General features: G+C 44.7%; 1 protein-coding gene across 1 annotated transcript in view; it reads right to left on the reverse strand.

Annotated features, from left to right (window-relative positions):
- Positions 1 to 26,499, reverse strand: part of COL4A1 (collagen type IV alpha 1 chain) — a 149,302-nt gene that overhangs the window by 63,070 nt on the left and 59,733 nt on the right. Inside the window, exon 2 of the mRNA XM_060129547.1 lies at positions 25,653 to 25,712. Within this exon, the coding sequence (XP_059985530.1) occupies positions 25,653 to 25,712 (60 nt within the window). The remainder of the gene's footprint in view (positions 1 to 25,652; positions 25,713 to 26,499) is intronic.

The following is a 26,499-nucleotide window of genomic DNA, read 5'->3' on the forward strand; positions in this document are numbered from 1 at the left end:
TATGAACAGACCAATCACAAGTAATGAAATTGAAACTGTGATTAAAAATCTTCCAACAAACAAAAGTCCAGGACCAGAAGGCTTCACAAGTGAATTCTAGCAAACATTTAGAGAAGAACTAACACTCATCCTTCTCAAACTCTTCCAAAAAATTGCAGAGGAAGGAACACTCCTAACCTCATTCTATGAGGCCACCATCACCCTGATACCAAAACCAGACAAAGATACTACCAAAAATGAAAATTACAGACCAATACCACTGATGAATATAGATGCAAAAACCCCCACAAAATGCCAGCAAACAGAATCCAACAACACATTAAAAGGATCATACACCATGAACAAGTGGGATTTATGCCAGGAAGGCAAGGATTCTTCAATATATGCAAATCAATCAATGTGATACAGCATTTTAACAAACTGAAGAAGAAAAACCATATGATCATCTCATCATATATTGAGATGAATCATCTCAATACAAGCAGAAAAAGCTTTTGAAAAAATTCAACACTCATTTATGATAAAAACTCCCCAGAAAGTGGGTATAGAGGGAACCTACCTCAACATAATAAAGGTCATATATGACAAACCCACAGCAAACATCATTCTCAATGATGAAAAGCTGAAAACAATTCCTCTAAGATCAGGAACAAGACAAGGATGTCCACTCTCGCCACTATTATTCAACATAGTTTTGGAAGTCCTAGCCACGGCCATCAGAAAAGAAAAAGAAATAAAAGGAATATAAATTGGAAAAGAAGAAGGAAAACTGTCACTGTTTGCAGATGGCATGATACTATACACAGAGAATCCTAAAGATGCCACCAGAAAACTACTAGAGCTAATCAATGAATCTGGTAAAGTTGCAGGATACAAAATTAATGCACAGAAATCTCTTGCATTCCTATACACTAACAACAAAAGATCAGAAAGAGAAATTAAGGAAACAACCCCATTCACCATTGCAACAAAAAGAATAAAATACCTAGGAATAAACCTACCTAAGGAGGTAAAAGTCCTGTACTAAGAAAACTATAAGACACTGATGAAAGAAATCAAAGATGACACAAACAGATGGAGAGATATACCATGTTCCTGGATTGGAAGAATCAATATTGTGAAGATGACTCTACTACCCAAGGCAATCTATAGATTCAATGCAATCCCTATCAAATTACCAGTGGCATTTTTTACAGAACTAGAACAAAAAAAATCTTAAAATTTGTATGGAGACACAAAAGACCCCGAATAGCCAAAGCAGTCTTGAGGGAAAAAAACGGAGCTGGAGGAATCAGACTCCCAGACTTCAGACTATACTACAAAGCTACAGTAATCAAGACAGTATGGTACTGGCACAAAAACAGAAATATAGATCAATGGAACAGGATAGAAAGCCCAGAGACAAACCTACACACCTATGGTCAACTAATCTATGACAAAGGAGGCAAGGATATACAATGGAGAAAAGACAGTCTCTTCAATAAGTGGTGCTGGGAAAACTGGACAGCTACATGTAAAACAATGAAATTAGGACACTCCCTAACACCATACACAAAAATAAACTCAAAATGGGTTAGAGACCTAAATGTAAGGCTGGAGATTATAAAACCCTTAGAGAAAAACATAGGAAGAACACTCTTTGACATAAATCACAGCAAGATCTTTTTTGATCCACCTCCTAGAGTAATGGAAATAAAAACAAAAATAAACAAATGGGACCTAATGAAACTTAAAAGCTTTTGCAAAGCAAAGGAAACTACAAACAAGACAAAAAGACAAAAAGAATGGGAGAAAATATTTGCAAACGAAATCAACGGACAAAGGATTCATCTCCAAAATATATAAACAGCTCATGCAGCTCAATATTAAAAAAAAAACCCAATCCAAAAATGGGCAGAGGACCTAAATAGACATTTCTCCAAAGAAGACATACAGATGGCCAAGAAGCACATGAAAAGCTGCTCAACATCACTAATTATTAGAGAAATGCAAATCAAAACTACAATGAGGTATCACCTCACACCAGTCAGAATGGGAATCATCAGAAATTCTACAAACAACAAATGCTGGAGAGGGTGTGGAGAAAAGGGAACCCTTTTGCACTGTTGGTGGGAATGTAAATTGATACAGGCACTATGGAGAACAGTATGGAGTTTCCTTAAAAAACTAAAAATAGAACTACCATACGACCCAGCAATCCCACTACTGGGCATATATCCTGAGAAAACCATAATTCAAAAAGAGTCATGCACCCCAATGTTCACTGCAGCACTATTTACAATAGCCAGGTCATGGAAGCAACCTAAATGCCCATCGACAGATGAATGGATAGAGAAAATGTGGTACATGTATTCAATGGAATATTACTCAGCCATAAAAAAGAATGATACTGGGTCATTTGTAGAGACGTGGATGGATCTAGAGACTGTCAATACAGTGTGAAGTAAGTCAGAAAGAGGAAAACAGATATCGTATGCTAACGCATGTATGTGGAAGCTAGAAAAATGGTACACATGAACCGGTTTGCGGGGCAGAAATAGAGACACAGATGTAGAGAACAAACATATGGACACCAAGGGGGGAAAGTGTTGGGGGGCGGGTAGTGGTGGATGAATTGGGAGATTGGGATTGACATGTATACACTAATATGTATAAAATAGATAACTAATAAGAACCTGCTGTATAAAAAATAAATAAAATTCAAAAAACTAATAATAATATGATCATTGGGACTTCCCTGGTGGTCCAGTGGTAAAGAATCCACCTTCCAATGAAGGGGACGTGGGTTCGATCCCTGGTCGGGGAACTAAGATCCCACATGCCGCGGGGCAACTAAGCCTGTGCGCCACAACTACTGAGCTCACGCACCTCAACTTCAAAGCTGCGTGCCACAAACTACAGCCCATGCACCCTGGAACCTGCGCACCACACTAGATAGAACCCTGCGCCCCACAACTAGAGAGAAGCCCGTGCGCTGCAACAAAGATCCCGTGTGCTGCAACTAAGACCCGAGCAGCCAAAAAAATAAAAATAAAAAATATATGATCATGGATCTTCACAGTGTACTGACGCCCAAGGAAAGATGCTGCCCGAGACCTGGGCCCCCTCTCGACGGGGGACCATCTTGTTGGGCAGAGACATCTACATGTGCTTGTTCATCCATCAGAAAGCAGAATGCACCCAACAAGGGATGTTGGTTGCAGAGATTCTGCAGTGGGGTGTCCATCTCTCCGGAGTGAGTACTTTAAAGGCAGGGATATTTTTTATTCATTCGGCGTTTGGCACGAACTTTGAACTCAGTAAAAGTTGGTAACTGGATGATGAAATAACCAGTAGCATCACATGAACTTAGGATGAGGTAGGATTCTATCTATGTAGCCTAAAAGCTTTAAAACGGAACAAAATATGGTTGCTGGGCAGGAGGGGATCCCAGGCCTCCCCTTCCCAATCCAAAGCCCTGTGGGCACCACGGAGACTGGCTAACATACCACAACTGGCCAGAGAAGCCACAGGGAGAGACAGTGTGGGCAGGACGTGATACTGAATCAGCTCTCCCTTTCCGTCATCGGGTGCCTTGAGATTTCCATCTCCAAGCAAAACTGCAAATAATTGATGGGACGAAAGTATTCACATTTGGAGCCAGAGCTCACCAAGCATCCAGTGATGGGGAAACTATTTCAGATGACGGGTCACAGTCAATGGGTGACTTCAGGACTGAGCCAGAAATTCCACAAGTCCAATTCCTTGAGCCCAGCAACCATCAGACATCTGCAGGACCATTTCCTGAATGCCAGTACTGCTGGGAAAGTGGTGGGAAGGCTCCGATCAGTGTCACAGGGTCATGGAAAAGCTCTGGGATGAGGCCCCATTGGGCTTCATCCACACCATGCAGCTTGACATTATGGCAGAAATATTGCCACCCGTGCAAAGGAGAGGAGAGGCGGAGGACATACACAACCAGAGCCCTGAAAAAGCCTGGTTTTCCTAAGAAGAAGAGGCGAACACTGACTCTCCTCTGCCCCACGAGACATATACCTGGAACGTTAAAAGAACGTATGTGTCAGTTGAAAGTAGGCTACATTTGGGGGAGGGATGGAGCGGGAGTGTGGGGTTAGCGGATGCGAACTCTTACATATAGAATGGATGAGCAACAAGGTCCTACTGTAGCGCACAGGGAACTCTATTCAAGATCCTGAGATAAACCATAATGGAAAAGAATATGAAAAAGAGTGTATACATATGGATAACTGAATCACTGTGCTGTACACGTGAAAGTAACACAACACTGTAAATCAACTATACTTCAGTAAAAAAAATTAACTACATTTCTTTAAATATAATACTGAAGATCGCTTCCCATAATCGCTCTATCATGACTACTGTTTCATGCATTTAACATTTCAATATTAAACTACGAAAGAGTAAACTGATCATGCCCCCAAAGCATGGCTTCTTCCCCAAAGTCTCATTTTCTCTCTCAAGATTTGGTGATATTTCTTCACTTGATATGGTCAACATGAGGAATCTTTACATAGTGGTCTCCATTGGAAACGTGGGTATATGCCAAGAGCTTTAGCAATTACACGTGGGGGGGGGGAGAGAGATGGGCAATTAAGAGGTTTTTGTCTTAGAAATGAGCTCATTCCCCATCTTTACACATTCAAAGGATGAGAAGAATCAGAAAAGCAGAGAAGTGTTAAAAAGGATAAAAAGGCTCCTTAATCCCTGACCTTCGTGTACTATAAGATCCAGTCTCTTCTCCAGGAGCCTCCTGGACCCACTCTGCCTACACCACGGAGTTGGCTTGGGCAAGCGGACCCTACGCAGCCTCTCAACACTGCCCCCTTTGACCATCGTCAGGCTGTAGGGACTTGCTCCCAAGACTTCGGAAGCTGCAGATAATCAGGTTTGGTCTGGGAAAGGGGGCTTGCTGGTTGTACAGAAAGTAAATGGGAAAGCCTTTCTCTCTCTGCCCACATCTGGACTGTAGCTTTTACACCGGACTTTCCGCCTCAGGCAGTCCCTGTGGATAAGTCCATCTAATGGATAAGGTCCACCAAGGCCCGGCTGATGGGTCATCAGCTTCACACTGTCCACTGATACAGCACTTAATGCAGAAACCTCTCCGAGAGGCCGTGTTCAAGGGTAGATTTCTGTTGGATAAATCCTGATATGGAAACATTATTTGAGCCCACGAGGAATTCTGGGACAATTCTAAGAATTTCAACATTGCCATGAAGGTTAGTTTTCAGAGCTAAGCTCAAGTCATATGTAATATAAAACTAGCAGGCTGCCAGTTACGGAGGAGATACACAATACATATTTCTGATGAGTCAACATTTGCAAGAAATATAACTGATACTTTCCGAGCTACAAAAATCCACTTTGCACATCACCTGGTGAGAAGAAAAATGAATCATAAAGAGTTTTTCACAAAACGCTTTCTAAAGAACCATTCTTCAACCCAAGAATAATTCGAAGGAGTCCTAAGTTCATTCTTACTATCAACAGTTTAAAACTCTTCCCCGAACGCCAGCTAAGAGCAAACAAACGGTCCAGCTTCACTGATCCAGTAAAAAAAACTTACTAAAACAACAGGCAAACTTGAGTGCTGACAAATTGTTGGTGGCAAAAAAAACCTTAAAATTTTCCAAAGATTCTTAGGACTTATAAATAAATTCCAGACCTTTCTCCTTCATTAGAGCCAAGAATCACTTATGCAGGACACACTTTAAAGCTGTAAGCAGTGGCAAATGTTTTCTTCAATCATTTGTCTCTTGGACTCTTTGTGAAAAATCAGTCTAAAATGCTTTCGTTGTCTTATTCCAAAGCAGTAATCTGTTTAAAATATTTTAAGTATAAATATTTAAAGTTATTCCCCCGAAGTAGTCAGCTTCCCAAATTAGCAAGAAGCAAAATATTTTGATAATGTTTTTCCAAAGTCTGGTGGGTGTATTCAGTCCAATTTTGTGTATACATTTCCTGATACAGTTAATCTTTAATCGATAGCTTTGTTCCACTTTAACAAGGGGAGCTTGCTCTCCGGAAAACACGTGTGTTTCTGGGCCTCACACTCTATTAATACATTCAGATCTCAATGTGAAGGTTCAAACGTCCTGATGGGTTTTCCTGGGGACCCCTGTCCAATAACCCTCCCCCGACATCCGTTATCCTCTGGGCTTCAGCCTAGGTCTTGGCTCCCAACCACCTCACGGGCCCAAACAGTGCCTCAAACGTGTGGGCATCAGTTACCCAACCCACTTCCAGATGGTCGCTGCTCCCTGAAATATCTGTACCCACACGCCACCCCCATGGTCCCCTAGCACCCCAGCACGTCCATGGAATCTCAGCTAAACGTCCCTTCCTAGGGGAAGGACTCCGAAACACAAAGTGATTCAAAGAAAACTTTTACACTTAATTGATCCCATTAAATTAAGAGGCAATAAAGGAGGCCTGAGCTTTTGAAAGGGCCATGTCCGGAAAGCCCCCAAGGGCTCTGATTTTCCCGCCACTAGAGGGCGCAATGGGACCACGCCTTTTTTTTTTTTTTCCCCCCTCCGAATCAAAATTCCCCCAGGGGACCCTGAAAGCGTCCAGACTTTTTTCTTAAATATTCATTATCTTAATATATTAATATTAAATATTCAATGCCATTGAAGATATTAGTGCTTACAATGCAGAACTCTAAGGGAAAGAATTTTAATGGGAATTAAAAATGTAATTTAAATTAAATATAAAACTAGTAACCTGAGCGCTGAGGCTATTAAGTGACAGGTAAATGCTGTGACCCTAGAAATAATGTGAATTGTGGATGCTTTTCAGATTGCTTTTTTCACCCATTTTTTTAAACTTAGAGTATTTGAATCTAACAATAATACAGGGGAAAAAGTAACTTCAGTTTTCTAAATGACTGGAAATAGTAAATGTTGAAAAAATTAAATCCTATAAAACGTGCATAAAATAGGTACAAATATGGTAGTAAGAAGGTCTCTAAAAACCAATTTCTAAATATCCAACTGCCAGTAAAATTTATATGAAGGATCTGCTTTGGTCCTTCTACTACAAGTTTATAGGAAACATATACTTAAGGTAATTTAATCCATTCTCCTGATTTCTGCCATTTACGAAGGAAAAAAGTCCATCCAAATTTTAACAGCTTCCCCGAAAGATGATAATAACGTTTTGACATAGGGAGCTCTTGAAAATCAAAATCATGAATGTTTTTGCCTAAACCTATTCCCTTACATAGTATAGTATAGACTTGGAAATTGTCTTTTAAAGCAGAAAAGCAGTACAGACATAAAAGGGGCCTGACTGCAGCTTGAAACCTCACTTGTGGTGGCCCTGGAAGGTTGGGTATGTTGCGCACTGCAGGAAGGAGGCTGGGCACTGGCCCAGCAGGGGGGCCTTATCTAAAGTGCCCAGAGCAGCACAAAACCACTCAGGGGCCTAGGAGCTGCTGAGAACCTTCCTGCCAAATTGCACCTTTACTCACCAGCACAAGTGCCTTTTCTGTGTTTTAAAGTTCCATGAGATTTATCAAAAACCTACCTCCTAACTTAAAGATTGTGGGGAAGGAGTGAGATTGCAGGAACATAAATAATTGAAAATGAAATAGCAACAGGAGGTTAGCTGTTTTTTGAGTTTAGACAAGAAAAAATACATTTTTCTCAAAAAGACACTTTGCTTTACGTTCACTACCTTCAAACCAACGACCCTGAGGTTTAAAGAGACATATTTTACGTTATCAGCAAATTTTAGAAATACCTGTTAGTGCACAATGCCTAAATAGTCCTTGGAGGGTTTTGTTACCACAGCTAAGGATGTTATTAACTTGAACTTGAAAATGAATGTGGGTGTGTGACAGGGTCCTGGAAGTGCGTGCGTCCTGAACAAAATTAGGGCACATAAAAGTCAGGAAATGCCACAATCTGGGTCATGGCTTTTTTTTTTTTTTAAGTCTGTGCTAACAGTAAATATGAAAAAATGCAGAACTATCCTGACAATAATGATTATAATTACTAATATAAAAAGCATTCAAGATATTCTTTAGGTTTAACCTTGAGAGAAACTGCGAATCAGGAATTAAGGAAAACAATGTTTTCTTAAAAAATGTGTTAAATGCAAGTATCTATTGAAATTGGGTTTTACGGGTACCCCCCCTGCCAGGGGGCATTCCCTGGGCCCTCACACCTAGCACAAGCAGCACACAGTAGGTGCTCACTAAATACCTTCATGAGGAATAAGGAAACACAAAATGTTAAAGATTCCAAAGGAATAATATAAACCTACCAAGAGGGTGCAGGTCTAGGAATTCCATTTTCAAACTTGACTCCAAAAATAGGCATCTCTGCTCTGGGTTAGTGACCGGAGCTTTTGGGAATCCTACTTTCCACGTTCTCACCGTAGACTGATAATGTCATGTGATGGGGAAAGAACTTTGACATAGGAACCGAAAGATGCCCATACTGGCTCCAGCACCAATCGCTTGGACTCTCTGAAAATCCGTTCTGCCCTATGTAAGACGGGACCCCCCACCCCCGCACCTGCCCCTCTTCCCTATCGGATCTTTCAAGAGTCAGCTTTGATGACGTTTTCAGAGCTACTCTGCACTGCACGAAACACCTGCCTACAAACTAAACCCTCCTGACTGTCGTCTATGTAAACACATCTCTTTTGCATTTATCGTTGTTTCTATGTCTATCAGGCCAACTTCATTTCCTAAAACGCCACAGAATATTTTAAAAGGGAATGAAAATGCCGTGTCGTCTCTTTTTTTTGTTCCTATCGGTCATGACCTGTGAATTATCTCATTCTTGTTTTTGTGGCTAAATTTAACATAGGAAAATAAGAATTTCTTGCGTATTTAAAAAAATGACATTTTTAAGAAATTCCTCCTTTATCTTATGCACCAGGTTTTTTTTTTTTTTTCCTTAATGGGTACGTTGGATATTAATTCTGTTCCAGCCCAGGACATTGTATTTACTCTCCCGTGTCAGCCTGAGTCTTTTTGAGGCCAGCACATCACCAGCCGAGACAAAAGAGCTCCGGCACCCTTCTCTTCTTTTTACTCCGTAAAGATCCGAGAATACACATGTGTGTTGATGACCCCAAATGACTTCCTTTCCCTCCAACCAAGTTCCTTGACTGTATCACATGGCTAATAACATTTCCCCCAACATGCTGCAATAATGTCAAGACTTCATTAATCAAGCTCAGAACCTGAAAGATCCAAATAGTTCCAAGGAGGTTAAGACATGACAAATCGATTCTGTCCACACAATACAATACAACACGGGCCAACCCTGAGGTTTCACAAAACACACTGTTAGCCTAACCTCATTCATTAGGAGGAGCCATGGTGGATCAATCCTAATTAACAACCAAATTTGAACCTAATTTCAGTAAACACCGTTAATTCTTTTAAAACATTAAGAAAAGAAAAGAAATTAAGCAAGGAAAGAAATTAAGCAAGATGTCGAAGGGGATTTTTTTGGTCAAGATTGATTTTAAAACTGAATCGATAAGAAAAGCATATAATTGCACAGTCAGTGCAAAATAAGGGTGCATAATTAACACAATAAATAGCTCCTTCTTAAATACTTAAAAAGAAGCTTCCCTTCACCTCAATGTTGTTTGGCAACCTGTTTTCAAAAGATAATGTGGACATATATTTTTACCGAGGGGTATGGCCAAATTATTAAAAAATTTAAATTAGTAGCATCTTATTTAATGCCATTTTACTATATTTATTATTCAGAGGTATTAAATGTTTGACTTATAAGATAGTTTCTTGCTTTTTTATTTTAAATTACATAATGCCGATAGGTTAAAACATTATGCTCTTTGGCTAGGAGTTCAGTTGCAGAAACAGGCATATCACACTACAGTTTGTAAATTAGGTGGTATTAATGTTCTCATAAAAAATAGATGACAGATTGTAGAGTTTTAAAATGTGTGACGTTTTCCCATGTATTCTGTATTTAAATTTAAAAAATCAATTTGAAGACAGAAGACCCAATGGGTAAGTGTGTCAGAGAGACCAGACAGACTGGGGGCGGAGAAGGGGGGATGCTTGAAGGTCAGGCCACACCCATGGGCGATGCCCCCTCTCGCTCCCCACTCTGGGGGTCTGCGGCATCGAACAGAACAACAGGGCCATTTCTCTTTGGCCAAAGGAGGCCGATCAGTCAAGTACCCTGAAGCGGCCTTCCCTGTCTCCTGCCCCAGATATAAAATTGCCAATTTTGTAAAATTCCTGAGCTCTCACGGGAATTCCAAGCCAATGGGAGCCCACGAGGCATCCCTGAAAGAATAAATAGGTTTCCAAACCCAGTGTTTCTCCACGGGGAGAATCAGCACCTTTTGTGAAGAAATAGATGAAAAGCAATCATCTAACAGTAGCTTGATACTCCGTGTAAACAGACTGCCATTGATTACTCGGGTCCAGGATTTCAGAATAACAAATATGGTAGCGACTGGAGCTAGCCCTACATCAGGGTTTATGAAGAGACACACAGAGTCCTGCTCTGTGGATGGAGCTGGAACTCGCCCTGCCCCTCCTGGTTCCCTAAATCTACTCCAGAAGGACAGTCATGCCTGGTGACCTCGGGCTCTGGAAGCCCCCTTCTAGGGCTACCCACCGGGTAAGGGGTCTGGGATTCCAGGAAAGCAGGATGGGGCACAACTATGGAAACAGACACCACTGCCTGCAGAGCTGCACAATCACAGCTGAACATGATCGCTTCTGAGTAGAGGACAAGAGATTTGCTTCTTTTAAAAATAAAATAATTTTATTGATGACTAGTTAGTTGATTTATGATGTTGTGTTAATTTCTACCATACAGCAAAGTGATTAGGTTATACACCTATATATACATTCTTTTTCATATTCTTTTCCATTATGGTTTAGGTTCCTCAAAAAACTAAAAATAGAGTTGCCCTAGGATCCTGCAATCCCACTCCTGGGCATATAACCGGAGAAAACTCTAATTAGAAAAGATACATGCACCCCAGTGTTCACTGCACCACTATTTACAAGATCCAAGACACAGAAGTAATTTGCTTCTGAAATAAGATCACTTACTCTCTTCTAGAATGTCTCCTTAATTATGTGATTGCACACAAGAAACACCTCAGGAGAGGTGCCTGTGTCGGGAGCAGAATAGTTGACAGGATGGAAAACGACGCGTGCGTGTTCCAATCTGTCACGGAGGGAAGCAAATTCCTTTTTTAAAAAACAGAATTTTAAACTCTACTCACTGAGCAGATTACTTTGTTTGAAGCACCACTGGATGCATAAAATAGCTCTTACGTTCACACCACGGACACCCCTGTTTCTCTCCGTGTTACACCTCAAGTCCTTCCGTGAGGGGTGGGCCTTGGAAGGAACATTGCCCCAGAGGATGAACAGCCTCCAGGTTGGGGAACTTTCATTTTAAATTAAAGATGGACACTTTGGGCTAAGAATATAACGTCATATAAGTAAGTCAGAAAGGACAGGAATGGTTATTCCCACTAATACTGTCATAATTCAAATCTGCTTCTCCCTCCCTTTTAGCTCTCGGCACTTACCCAGTAATAAGACCCAGAAGATGACCCCTGACCAACTGTCGCTGGGCTGGGGGTGACCATCAGAGCAGTTCTTTCAGAAAGTCAGGATGACTTCAGAAAAGTTATTTCATACCAGCACTGACCTCCCGGCCCCTGGGAAATTTTCACACATGAGATACAGAGAGCTGAATAGATTAGCAAGTGGAAAACACAAAAGCGTGAGGAAAGCAGAAGCCAATCCCCACCATCAACACTTCCCTGCAGGTATCGTGTGATTTTTCAAAACGGAAAACAGGGAGGAAAACCAGCTGGCCAAGGGGACTGAAGAAACGTTAACTTTCACAGCAGCCTCGAATAATGAATGAGGAGTTAAATGCTGCTGAATCACATTCCCCTCTTCTCTGCACACATCACTGAGAAAGTGTCCGACACTGAGGAAATGTCTGCTTGTGAAGTAAGAGCCCGTTATGGCCTGACCTCCCATGCCTCAGATTAAGGGAGCGTTCCAACACTGCCTGTGTACCAAAGGCGTCCTGACACTGACTGTGTACCAGAGGCGTCCTGACACTGCATACCAAAGGCGTCCTGACACTGCATACCAAAGGTGCTCTGACACTGCATGCGAAAGGCGTCCTGACACTCACTGCATACCAGAGGCGTCCTGACACTGACTGTGTACCAGAGGCGTCCTGACACTGCATACCAAAGGTGTCCTGACACTGCGTACCAAAGGCGTCCTGACACTGCGTACCAAAGGCGTCCTGACACTGACTGCGTACCAGAGGCGTCCTGACACTGCATACCAAAGGCGTCCTGACACTCACTGCATACCAAAGGCGTCCTGACACTGACTGCGTACCAGAGGCGTCCTGACACTGACTGCGTACCAGAGGCATCCTGACACTGCATACCAAAGGTGCTCTGACACTGCATACCAAAGGCATCCTGACACTGTGTACCAAAGGTGTCCTGACACTGACTGTGTACCAGAGGCGTCCTGACACTGCATACCACAGGCGTCCTGACACTGCATACCAAAGGCGTCCTGACACTGACTGCGTACCAGAGGCGTCCTGACACTGCATACCAAAGGTGCTCTGACACTGCATACCAAAGGCGTCCTGACACTGCATACCAAAGGTGCTCTGACACTGCATACCAAAGGCGTCCTGACACTGCGTACCAGAGGCATCCTGACACTGCATACCAAAGGTGCTCTGACACTGCATACCAAAGGCGTCCTGACACTGACTGCATACCAAAAGCGTCCTGACACTCACTGCATACCAAAGGCGTCCTGACACTGACTGCGTACCAGAGGCATCCTGACACTGCATACCAAAGGTGCTCTGACACTGCATACCAAAGGCGTCCTGACACTGCATACCAAAAGCGTCCTGACACTCACTGCATACCAAAGGCGTCCTGACACTGCATACCAAAGGCGTCCTGACACCGCATACCAAAGGCTTCCTGACACTGACTGCGTACCAAAGGCGTCCTGACACTGACTGCGTACCAAAGGTGTTCTGACACTGACTGCATATCAAGGTTCCTTTTGGTAAAATTACATTTTACTCTAGAAAGGCCAGTAGTAGCAAAGCTCTAAAGAACCTTCTGGCATCTACAGAGAAGGCCTGAAATCCAAGCTAGTAGACATCCTGATTTGGAAGGTTTTAGAGCTCAGAGCCCATGTCCTCCCTATTGGAGGTTTTCAACTTTAAATCAAAATGCCTAGACTTTTTTTCAGGTGGAGAAACACACCTCAATCACAAGGGCACAGATAAACACAGCTGCCCCGCACCACGTCCTTAGAGGGCGAGTACCTGTGAGGCGTGTCCTGCACCCTGAAAAGCAGCTCAAGATAAACCCCCATCCCCCCTAAAGGCTGGGCTCCCTGGGCCCCCCTCTGAGGCCCACAGTACCTGGTTGTCCCCCGAGACCACTGCTTCCATAAAGAGCACAGCTGCTTCTCACCTTCACGTGGCCGTGGCCCACACCCTGCGGCTCTAATGTCACCCTCCTGACGTGGTCCCCCTGGTGTCCCCGCCCGCTTCCCACAGTACCACATAGCGGAGGACTCCCAAGCGGCAACCTTCAACACTGCCGATGCAGAAAGAGGAAAAGACCCAGGCTGGAAGCCGGGGCAGGGAGGGTTCCAACGGGACAATAGGGGAGGGTGGTGTTGGGGGTGGGGGGTGTCTAGGTAAAAAGTGTATGTGCACGTGTGTGCATATGCCTGTGTGTGAGTGCATGCCTGTGTGTGCGTGCATGCCTGTGTGTACATGCCTGTGTGTGCATGCCTGTGCGTGTGCATGCCTGTGTGCGTGCATCCTGTGTGTGTGCATATGCCTGTGTGTGCATGCCTGTGTGTGTGCATGCCTGTGTGCGTGCATGCCTGTGTGTGTGTGCATGGCTGTGTGCATGGCTGTGTGTGTGCATGCCTGTGTGTGCATGCCTGTGTGTGTGCATGCCTGTGTGTGCATACGCCCGTGTGTGCATACGCCTGTGTGTGCGCATATGCCTGTGTGCATGCCTGTGTGTGTGCATGCCTGTGTGTGTGCATGCCTGTGCACGTGTGTGCATGCCCATGTGTGTTTGCACACGCATGCAGGGGAGAGGCTGGGGACATACAGGGAGGAATGCAGGCCCCAGAGAACGCATCACCAGAGGCATGCCACGGGGCACCGCATAAAGAAACAGGTGCACCTGTGCAGGTGAGCGGAGAAGGCAAACCCGATCACCATGGGGAAGGAGTAGGAATGCCTGGTGGGAGGAACATGAAGGGCAGAACTGTTAAAAAGAAAGGAAGGAGGAGAGTGTGGCATGGCCTGCACAGTGAAGTGCGTGAACCCCACTGGGGAGCCAAGTCTAAGGGCACTGGAGTGTCTTCAGAGCCCTGGGGGCGGAAGAGATCTGCACCCCGAGATCTCAGCTTCAGCTCCCATCCTCAGGGCCCTGGACCCACAAGGGCCTGAAGGACCGAGTCCTCAGCAGAGACCAGCAATCTAATGTCCATAAAAAAGAGAATCGCTCTGCTTCAGTAACCCCAAAACGGACTTCCGAATGTTATTGCTAGCTTTTCTGGAAGTTTCCCCGGCCGTAGATCACTCCTGCCCTGGCAGTCAGGGTGTTCAATCAGCTGTCAAGTCAGGGTCTCTTGCACGAACCGTGAGTCCCACATCCAGAGCGGGTGAGGAGCTCAGGAAGCCAGGACGCCCCCCGGGGGCCTCCTGCGGTGGGAGGTCATGGCCCTCTGGGCGCACCCAGGGCTCAGCCCGTGTGGTCCCAAAGCGGAGGAGCCTGCGCTACCCTTTACTAAGTGCCACGGTATTTGGATTCAGACACCAAACCTCGGGGGCTCTGACTCCTTGTCGGGAGGGCCAGGACCCAATGCTCACCACCCGCAGCAGTCGCGGCGGAAGGATTTGTGGAGCACGCCTGTGAAACGCCGTGGGCCAGGAGCAAAGGTGGGACGTCCTGATGTAGAAGAGAAGACATCATTCCGCGGCCTCCTGCATCCGGAGACAGACAGCCTGGGAACAAGATGCACCCGGGCACCCCCACCCTCGCCTCGGAAATACCCAGCAGCGAGGAGAGACCCCGCTTAAGAAAAGAGTAACCCCCGAGGGCTTCCGGAGAGACACCCATTCCGCCCTTTCATGATTTGGGGTCTCATATGAGGAAGTGAGACGATGCATGGGGGGAGGGGGACAGCTGTCCATGGTAGTTTCCCAAAGTGCCCAATTTTCCACCCCAAATCAGGGCACACGTGATGAACAACAGGGAATCAAAACTGGAGCCTAATTCACATGTCCTGAGCCTGGTACCTGAACTTCAGCTGTCTGCTCCTGGAAAATTCAGTTTCCCTTTCCCTGACCCATGACCCCAGCTCAGCTCTGGACCTCCCGGGGCTCAATCTCACGGCACTGCTTTCTCTCTGCCCTTGGAGCTCACAGCAGAGTGTTCAGCTTGGGGCTTATTGGTGCTGTTACTTGTGTAATGCCTCCCTCTGCCTAGGACTGTCACATCCCCGAGGACAGGTGCCAACCATCCCCTAAAACTATCGGCTCGCAGCCACGACCAGGCAGAACCTCAACAAGACCCTCGAGATTGGAGAAGGGGGCACATGGATACAAGCAGCTCACTGCATCTACCCTGGATAGCCTGAGCTCCTTTACCAATCTAGGGGAAACCATTGCACAAACAAGCATTTATCCAGACACTACAGAGTTCCCACCAACCAACCTAGCGCCAGGGATTCCTCACCTGCAATCAGTGAACCAACATATGGACGTCACCGGCCGCAATGAGATGCCCGCCCATCAAAAAATTCTTTGGACAAATCCTCAGGATCTAACAAGACACGTAGGAGAGCTTGCCATCTCTCATTCATGACCAAAAGCATCTTCCAGCTCTTTGCTGGTTGGTCTATAAGCTCGAGGGTCAGCCCAACCCCATACGGATGAAGGTGACCAGAGAGGGACCTTAAACCAGGAAGGATGTCCGGACAGCATTTCAGGGAGGAGTCGAGAATCGTGAGCCCCCCAGGGTGGATTTCCAAGTGAAGAGATCTAGAGCCAGTTGGATCTGGGGCCAGATAGGCACGATGCTGCTATAAAACCTCATGGCTATGGAGGTAGGCTAAGCCACACGTGGATAGGTGTGCAGGGGAACCTTTAACTTTTCCAAGGGGCTTGCTGAAGGGAAAATAAGACCCAGGGGCACCCGTTCCCCACAGCCCACTGGTTCCCTCGTTCCCTCTTAAGTCTTCCTTTGTTTAATTACGCACGGTGTCGAGCCACCTTGCACGGATGAGGGTTCTGTTAATGCCATTGCTGGGGTTGCCGCTCTCCACACCCACACTACGGAACCATCTCGCAACATTACGTGCCGTCTGGAAACACATTCTGAAGGCTCGTGATCTTCTACCCACAAACAGGAGGAAAATCCAACTGCACAGCTCTCCTTTGTCAGGGTCGACGTTGAGTCTTTGATCTTGAATTAACACATGCAGCCTCACTTCGCTCCTCCTAAAAGAAAGCTACATTCCTGCCAGCCAATGTTCGATCAGGATCCTTTACAACAAAAGTAACTGTTCCATTAAGAGTCAAGATGAGGACTGCCACGGGCCGGCATCTCCGATGACAGCGTCCACTCACACGAGGGGTGCTGTGCTTTAAAAGTCACAGGACACGATATTCCACTCAAGACGTTTAATTTCCTAGTACTCCTCCTAAACGTGGAAATGAAATCAACTCCCTCTTTTTGAAGTTGAACTGGATGAGGTGCGTTCCAAATACAGTTACAGATCCAAAAGCATAGAATTGTTTATGATTATAGTCTATCAAAGTTTAACAGGTCTCAGAAGCACATGGCGAAGGGACAGATTTTTATGTAATGGAGAGAAATAGGAAGATGAGGTGGACCCCGGGGGAGGCCTGGCTCACGGTTCCCCCCATGGTACCCGAGAGGGCATATTCCAGTGACGTCCAAAGCACAGGGAGATGTCTGTGGTGGGCCTGATGTGAAGGATAAAATAAACCCACTTGGCGTGGAGCTGCTTAATGGCTTCCCTATGGTATACTGTTGATACTTCACTCTTGGATTCAAGCATATTTAAAAAAAAAAAAAACAAAAAACCTTGGTTTTCAAAGAACTACTAAAAAGACAAAAGTAGGTGGATGTGGGAACCCACACTGATTCTCACGATGATTCTGCCAGATGATGATTCATGTCCAATATGTGGAAATAGGAAATAGGAGACATCTGGAAAAAATCTTGGCATTGCAAGACACCAGAAAAAGCATGGAGAAGGAAAAGACTGTGCATTAACCCATATACCCAGCGCACGGGAAGAGGAATATATCATCAGAGTCCGCAGTGGATGCAAGACCCCAAAATGATTCAAGTAGACACTTGGGGTATTGGAATCCATTACATGGCAGAAATAAAATGACACTTCTCAGAGGTTCCCCTTTAAAATTACCTCAGAAAAGGAGAGTTAGCTGGGGGAGGAGAGGAGTTTGGACAATGCTTGTAATTATATGGATGTCAGGAAAAGCAGTTAACAACAAAAAGAGGTATTTGAAACATAAGGACAGGGAATAAAGGGAGAGTTGGTTCCCCTAATGATTCTGGAAATGGATGATAAAATCACAACGTTGACTAGAAATTGGACGATATTTCCAGACAGACCTCCCAAGTGAGTACCTCTCATTTTTCCTCCACCAAAAGCTACAAACAAGCTTCCTAACAATGGTGCTATCATTCTAAAAACATCCTGACATCTCTCTACTATTAGGTGCTGGGAGAACTTCTGTCTCGGTGGAACCAGTCCTCCTTTGTGAACTGAGAAGTTCTCAGCCGGGTAGCTCACCCCTATGTCTTTACACCTAAAATCTGTCCCCAACTGGACCATCAAGCAAACTCCATCGCCATATTTATCCCAACTTTAAAACTCACGCCAAAATGACATGTAACATAAATGACATTTTAAATGACCCAAGGGCTTTTTAGGTACCATACCTTTCATGTGACCCTTTTAGCAACACTGGGAAACTGTAGGTCAAACATCATTTCCCCTTTTCGTAGGAGAATGTGGTCAAATGACTTGGTGGGACACACTCAGCTTAGATGGTGGGACGCACGCTAGAACCTGGGCTCTTATTCAACAGAACATCCTTTCCTAAAGACTGTTCCTGACTTGAGAAATAAAAGGGGTCTGTGATCAGAGGAGTTTGGAAAGCCACATGGGAAAAGCCACCCTTGAAGGTTCTGAAGCTTCTATTAAAGGTTCTGAGGTGTCCCAGGGCGGGACTTTAACCACAGTTCATGTCCCCCAGATGTATCTGTCCTTGAAACGCTGCTCCATATTCCATTCCAGAGGACACATCCAAGAACATCCTCAAGGTGGTCTGAGGACCGCGCTTGGGGAAAGAATGAACTGGCCGCCCTCGCCCTTTGGGAGATCCTCAAAACAGAACACATAAAAATAAAGAACTCCAATCAGTCTCAAAAATAATACAAGTAGTTCCAAATACACTAAACAAATCTTAATTTTATTAAATAAACCTCCTAATATGTGACATACAGTAGTAGCACTTTTTTCTGCGTTTTGACTTTATGTATTTCACATCCTAGAAGGAAGAAAATGGAATTTCTTTTTAAATCTACTAGATTTTGAAGTCCTCGCTAATACGAACGTGGTGTGGAGCCTCCCACAGAGTTAGTGCTTAATAAATAAATTATGGTTATTATTCATTCATTATTGTTAGTCCAAATCAGCTAATTTATCCAAAGTTTCAAAGAGTTTACACAAAAATATTCATTTTCATTTACTTAAGAAAAAAGTGAAATACCTAGGAAGAAACATGGCACCTTCAATATTTAGAACAATGGTTAAATTTGATTTATGGGGAAGAAATTTTCAATGTTCTAATGAAAAATAATAAAGATACTCTCATTCTTCAGTAAGCCTTGAGGTCTCAAATCGATGCTACACAGATACTAAGAATAATAAGAAATGAAAAGAGAATAACCAGTTGATATATAAAGTATAATATACAAAAGCACCCTCTTTCTTCAATTTCCATGTGTAAATTAAAAGAAAAATCAATGAAATAAATATATGTATAAATTGAAGACTGTTGAACTCTCAAAAAATGGCAATAAAATATAGTCCCTGTCTCAAAAAGGAACTTTACTTGAGATTCAATGACAGCTAAGAAAGTCTCCTCTACTTACAATCTCGGAGGAAGTAAGATCCTTTATATTAAAAGTCATGTTAGCTCCGAAGGCATTTCTGGCCAGCCCTGCGATATAGGCAAAAACAGCCACAGAACAGTAAGATAGGTGAGCAAATGCCTGAACTCCTCATCAAGGAGGGACTGCAGTGTCTCTGGCCAAGAGCAGCTAACAGAAAACAATGTAAACCTGCACACAATCAGGAAGACTGGAAAAGTCAACCTCTCCTCCTGTATTTACACACGATTAGACATACAGAATTCTCCGCACGTACTTTTTTCTTATTTAGCATGTCCTTGAGGAAAAGATACTAAGGTTACTTGTTTTCTGTCTCTAAAAGTAACAACCGAGACAGGCCTGCCGATCGATTCATCCCTCGGCTACGCCAAGTGGGGAGGAAAGAGAAGACACATCTTCCCAGGTGTGGACAAGGCTGACGATCAAGGTGGCGACCCTCGTCTTTGTGTCCGGAACGAGTGAGAAACAGGGCCAGATTCGCCTCCTGGGAAATCAAGGCGCCATGCCCAGCTTGTAACAAAGATGACTCCCTTGTAACCAGAGTGACGAATTTCCTAGAGGGCAGAGAATACGCCAGGATTTCCTGAAGGAAGGGGCCGGGGAGGTCCTATCCTCACCATGTAGGTACAGTGGCATCTCTTGACATAGGCCTAAGAGGCTCACTTCACTACGCCCTCCCCTCAAGGTTTTACTCTAAACTTTGCATGGAATAAACACCCCCTGAAGGTGGTGCAATGCTGGCTGTTTGGGCTGGGATCCCCCTAATCTGCCTCAGGTGGGGTGAGGCTCAGACTTGGGCAGATGACCTCTGACCTGCTCCACGTCACAGGCAAGGTGGCTCCCCGTGCTTATTTGTGTAACCTCATGGCGCTCCTCCAGGACAGGACCTGGGAGGTCTGCCCACAGCCCCAAAGGAGTAGGTTCATTTCTTTGGGGTCCTCAGCAATCCGTACCAGCACCACCCATTTAGAGAAAGGCTTCGGAAGGTCTGCTTTCCTTGGCGAGGTGGCCAGTGGAACAGCACACAGACGTTAGATTCAGTTTTAGAGCAATGGGAGTTGGGTCAAGACTCCAGAATATTCTGAATGACGAGTTCCTCTTGCTGGGCCCTCCCAGGTCAGGATCTTCTTATCTTGAAGAATGGAAACTGATTCGTGCTCTGATTAGCACTTGGACCCTGTCGCCTGCCTCTTTTTTTTTTTTTTTTTTTGCGGTACGTGGGCCTCTCACTGTTGTGGCCTCTCCCGTTGCGGAGCACAGGCTCCGGACACGCAGGCTCAGCGGCCATGGCTCATGGGCCCAGCCGCTCCGCGGCATGTGGGATCTTCCCGGACCAGGGCACGAACCCGCGTCCCCTGCGTCGGCAGGCAGACTCCCAACCACTGCACCACCAGGGAAGCCCCCGCCTGCCTCTTATTTCCTATAAGACAGTAGGCTAGTTCAGGGGCTCTCAATCCAGACTGCTCCCCCCGTTTCCCCAACCCAGGAGATATTTGGCCTTAACCTGGAGACATTTCAGTTGTCACAACTGGGGGAGGGAGGGAGCTACTGACATGTGGTGGGTGGAGGCCAGGGATACTGCTAAACATCCTACAGTGCACAGGGCACTCCCCACAGCAAAAAATCATCCCACCCACAACGTCAATAGTGCCAAAGCTGAGAAGCCCTGGGCTAGTTGGTTTCTTCAACTGTAAAATGGGTAGAATAATAGTAAGCATAAAAGATTCAGCACCAAGGGACACAGTCAGTACACATCAGCCCCTTTCTCTTTCTCACTCTGACCCTCCAAAGCAGGGATGTTTCTGCTCTGGCCGAGATCTGCCGTGTCTAAGCAGAGGTTATAATTCAATGTCAGATGCAGACAGACAGGTTTACATGGAGGGCTGACATGGGATGTCTGTCGACTGTGTCAAATATACACAGGAGGTAAAGGGCTGGTGAAGCCACAGCCCATTCACCCTAACAAGAGAGAAGCACGCACCAGCGCAGGGCCTGAAGCAACACAAGCTTCTCCCCAGATTTCCAGGGCCGGAAATGGAATCACTTCAGGTTGGACAGACACTCCAACTCTCCTACATCAGAGGGGCTGCGTGTTTTAGACAAGACAGAAATTCCATTTTCAAAGCCCTCTGCTTTGAATGCAGCCTGGGCGTGCACTATCTGATGAGCCAGTGTGTAGAGAGGGGCTGTGATTCACAGACAGTCTAATTAGTAAATAAAAGGAGAATGTGTTTCTTCCCCACGTTGTTGGCAAGGATCTGGGTATCAGCAGGTTAAAGTGTTCTGAGAAGCTATGAGGCACCTATGCTGTTCTCATCATTCCTTAGAAATACTACAATTCTGCTTCATTAAGATTCTCTGGGCTCCCAAGACTGTGGTTTGGGAAAGTCCCTTTCAAGAGTCACTCTGTTAGGAACCATCAACCCTTTGCCATGGTAGCATTTATCAACAGGCCACAGGGGCTATTTTCTCTGATCAGTGTAGTTAATTTCAGCATCTATCTTTTTGCAGCTGTGTGACAGATGACCCTATTCTATATCCAAGTGAGTCCGAAGAATTAGTGAACACATGACCTAATTCACCCAGGAGACTGTCCCTTTATTTATGGTCCTAGGCCACTGGGATCACTCCCTTCTCAGGACAACTGTAGCACTTGTTTTCTCTGCTGTTTCTCCTGCAATTTGATCATTTACTCTTAACTTGTTATTTATTTCATGTGTATATCTCTTACCTCTCTTACTTCAAGGAACTTGAAGCGTCCTTCTCTGGACACTGCAAGGGTCACAGAATAGAATGGAAGCTTTACATAAACGTGGGCTCCTGTGGTTAAAATATGAAAAGACTTCTTGTGCAAACTCCATTTTTGCCAAGTATAAATGGTTCATTTCCCAGCCTATGGCAGTAACTCCTGGGAATAGGTTGCCTTTCCCACTGCCTCAAATAATTGAGAAAATCAGGTTACTGAGCAAAATAAGAGCTTAACTTTTGGCCCTTTCTGAGGAGGCATGAATTCAAAACCCTAATCAGTTTAAGGAGACACCATTCCCACACTGCTGAGGCCTCTGGAAAGACACGACGTCACTGTGTACAAGCCCAAATTAATTACCTAGAGAAAACATCTGAAGATCTGCGTGGCCAGCCAGGGAAGTGGGAAAATAAACAAGTCAGCAAAGACTGAAATCCAGTGAAAGGCTCAGTGAGTTTAACTGTTGAACTCAGAATAAGAGCCCTAGCACTATACTGATAACTACGAGATTGTAAAACAACCAATGATCTAATGCATTCATATTTGCTTATGATATCTGGAGAATATAAGACATTCTGTCAATTAATCATATCTCCGTGGAACGCAGGACTTCGCCAAAAGGGATTTGGCAATTTAAACTGGAGATATTCCGATTTCCATTGGTGGATTCTAAATAGCCAATATGTTGAAGGGATCCTCGAGGGGGCATTTCTCAGAAACCACGCTTTCCAGAGTTCTCAGGCAGTTGACACTCTGTCTCAGTTAGGTAATTTGAACTCTCCCTGAGTTATATGGCTTCTATCATCCTATTTTCAAAAGCACGTCAGAACTCATTTAACTTGTACACATTGGAGCACAGCAAAGTAACTCCTATGAGAATCGAAAACAGGCATTAGTAGCTCACAAAGCAGGCCTGTGATCTGAACCACTCGATGTAAATTCTGTGACGCTCAAGCCTTTATTCATTTATGGCATTTACACCCGATTAGCACGTGCAGGACCCACTTTGAGAACAGTGGTGGCAGACGAAGGAGACCAATTTCTCTTGCTGACGTGCCAACCGAGAATACGTTTCTTTGTTATCTGACCTTGGGATGAGAGAAAGGGAACCAGACCTGAAGTCCCAGCTCAGTCATGCTCTGGGTGTTTCCCATCATTAAACTGATTATTTTAACATCACGTCCGAGACAATAAGTGGAAGTTTAAAATTTCCTCTTTCAGTGGGAGGAAGGCCCTCCTCCCGGCTCATGCTATGTGAACCACAGGACCTGAAATATTTACGCTCAAGGCAAGAAAAGACAGAGCTCCGATTTCTGTTTAAAGGTTGTAATACTAAATCATTTAGCTAGTCCCCTAAATTTTGAAAGGCCATCTGAATTCATTCAATAATTACAGCCTTGGGTTTCCCTGGTGGCGCAGTGGTTGAGAGTCCGCCTGCCGACACAGGGGATGCAGGTTCGTGCCCCGGTCCGGGAAGATGCCACATGCCGCGGAGCGGCTGGGCTCGTGAGCCACTGCCGCTGAGCCTGCGCGTCCGGAGCCTGTGCTCCGCAACGGGAGAGGCCACAGCAGTGAGAGGCCCGCGTACCGCAAAAAAAAAAAAAAAAATTACAGCCTTTTAAAACACAAATTCAGAATGGTTTAACCCAAAGCTTGCCAGTATTTTATTTTAAATAGTCTTTAAAACCCAAAGTGGGCAATGGAGCAGACAGTTGAGGGAGCAAGGTCAGGCCAGGAAGGACCACGGAGGTCCTGTGACCTTCCCACCTTGACCTTCCCGTGCCAAAGTGGAAGGCAGGGCCTACGGTGTATGTTCCTGTGTCCCCGATAAGCACAGACCTAGCCTCTGCTGACACCCTGGCCACAGCAAGGGCTTCCTCAATGCTCGGATTTGAAAAGAAACACTTAAAGACCCTTTCCTTGTTGGGGTGGGTGTCAGATGCCCCCTGTGAGTGAGATGTGACCTGCCCTCTCCAACAATGCTTCGCCAGCTCTGAACTGACATGGGCCAGGTCCCTGTCAAGTCGAGACGTCAGCCAAAAATATTTGGAAAGCTACACCTGGATAAATCTACCTTGTTACATACAATGGGTAGATTTTTGGTTAAAATTCAAATGAATCAGGCTAGAAAACATAAGACCAGAACAGGAAGTCTGAAAAGCACCGGGGCCTGGGGAAGTACCACCAGGTCTGCAGCTGGTGGAGGGGAGAGGAGATCAAGAAAGCGGGTGGGATGGACACATTCTCTTTACGAGCGAGAAACACCGACTCTGCCTGACCCCTGATGCTTTAAGTTACAAGAAAAGCAGAGTAGTGTTGATACAGGTCTCCATTTCCTATCTGTTGAAAGTTCCACTTTTTGTAGTTTGAAGGATTTCTTTGTTAGTTCAGCGTGCTTATAATTCAAGTTAGACACACATACAGAAAAAGAATCTGTGGTATGAACAGACTTGCCTCTCCTCTCAAGGATGCAGCCTGGAACTAGCTAGAAAAACCTCCCAAGTAAGAGAAGGAACAGCACCTGAAGATGAATTATAGTTGATAAAGTTGATGATGAAAGATATAAAAATGTTTCCACATATTTCATTTATTCAAAAACCTATCCAGGTACTACCAGTGCCACCAACTGTCAACATATTTTTTAAAAGAATAATGTTGGTTCTTCAGCAAATAGCTGAAAAGAAATGAAACAATTTTCTGCAAAGTAGAATTTGCTGAATTTCAAAAGTGTGATTCTGTGGCCCCACATGCCCTGCGCACAACAGAAGGGAGAGAAGAATTTGTACCCTGGCCCTGCTGAATGACACCTCCAGTCCCAGAAAGCAGGCAGAGGTCCACGGGGGCCCCTCCCTCCGTTCCAGATGGCCCCAGCTGCTGTGGGTCCCACTGACCGGCCAACTGGCCATGCTGTCTCACGGCCCCACCCAGTTTCCATGGTGACCCCCAGACAGTTACAGGATGCGGCACTGTCCCCGGGTAAGGACCCTCTCTCAAAACAACTGCCTGCCTTCAAGAGAAAATAATCTTTATCCAGGTCTGTGATTCTTCAAGGAAGAGAGAGGCAGAGTACTTGCTTAGAAAAAAATATTATAATTTTGCATTTGGGAAACAATAAATAGTTACTGTTTCTGTAAATAAATCGAGACAAGTATGTTATGAACTTACAATTGTTTAAAAATTCTAATTTGAAGAGAAGGCTCTAGAGTTCAATATAAATGTTCTCTTTTTTCAGAAAAAGGCTGAGTTTAGTTCTCATGCACTAATGCCAAAGAATGCTATTGACTCAACAGATTTTCTGCCAATATACTTGTTCCTTTTACAGTCAAAAAAGGAAATAAACCAAATCACTGTCTTGACGTTAATTGCCACCAATAATTACAATCTTCGGGGAAGAGCAGTTAAGATTCCTCAGAAATACTGTTGAGTTTGGTTTTGCTTCATTTGTATTGCTCTGGGGAAATTATTGAAACGGTAATCAGGCTTTAACACGACTTGCTGATTATTCGGTTGTTTTAATGCCATTTCTAATGTCTTCCACAGTGATGGTGATACAAGAGAAACTACTGTCATCGGAGCTCGGGCTACTCACCTTCTGTCCCTTTACGCCATGGCAGTCGCATTTCCCACAGCCAGAGCCAGCACACACACCCTGGAAATAAGAGAAAACATCTTTCAGTAGAAGAACACCTGCAAATTGCGGTCCGGAGCTGAACTGAAATGATTTTGGCATCTTCACCTATTTATGGGTTAGCCCCACAATTTCGTATGAGCACGACTCTCGGGAATTGTTCTAACAGGCTCTCCGTACTTGTTCAACGGTCCATCTCTTTTGCCCTAACAGACAAAACAGCAATCCAGGAGTGGGACACATCAAAGCATCGCTCAGTCCAAAAAGTGAAGGCTGTCACACGTTTAGAAATGGACTCTCCATTCCCCATAAAACAACAGGAACCCACTCCCATCTTCAAGGCTACGAAAGTATCGCACTTCTGATTCAGGAGTTTCAGACCTGAGACCACGGGAGATTGGAGTGGCAGGGGAGGAGTCCATGCTTCGTCCCTCACATCCCCAGAGACACAGATACAAGCAAAAAAAAAAAAAAAAAAGTGTAGAAAGGACAAAAAAGAAGCAGCCCAAGCCTTAGAGAACTGATTTTTAATTCAATTAAAGCTGGAATGTTCAATCAAAGAACATTCCACGACAAAATCCTCCTTGTAGCTCATTTCTAACATTTAAATTAATGTTAAACACAAGATAAAGAATCCAAGTATGTAATACGAGCTGGAGAAGAAGGAAACAGCATGTTCAGATGCCCACCGGGTGCAACAAACGATCAGCCACCATCTTATTTAACGAGATACGTGTTACCATCCCCAATTTACAGACGCGAAAACTGAGTTAGGAGGTTTTAAATAACACGCCAGGACCAGGTTGAG

This window comes from Lagenorhynchus albirostris, chromosome 18 (assembly GCF_949774975.1).
Source record: "Lagenorhynchus albirostris chromosome 18, mLagAlb1.1, whole genome shotgun sequence".
Lineage (NCBI taxonomy): Eukaryota > Metazoa > Chordata > Mammalia > Artiodactyla > Delphinidae > Lagenorhynchus > Lagenorhynchus albirostris.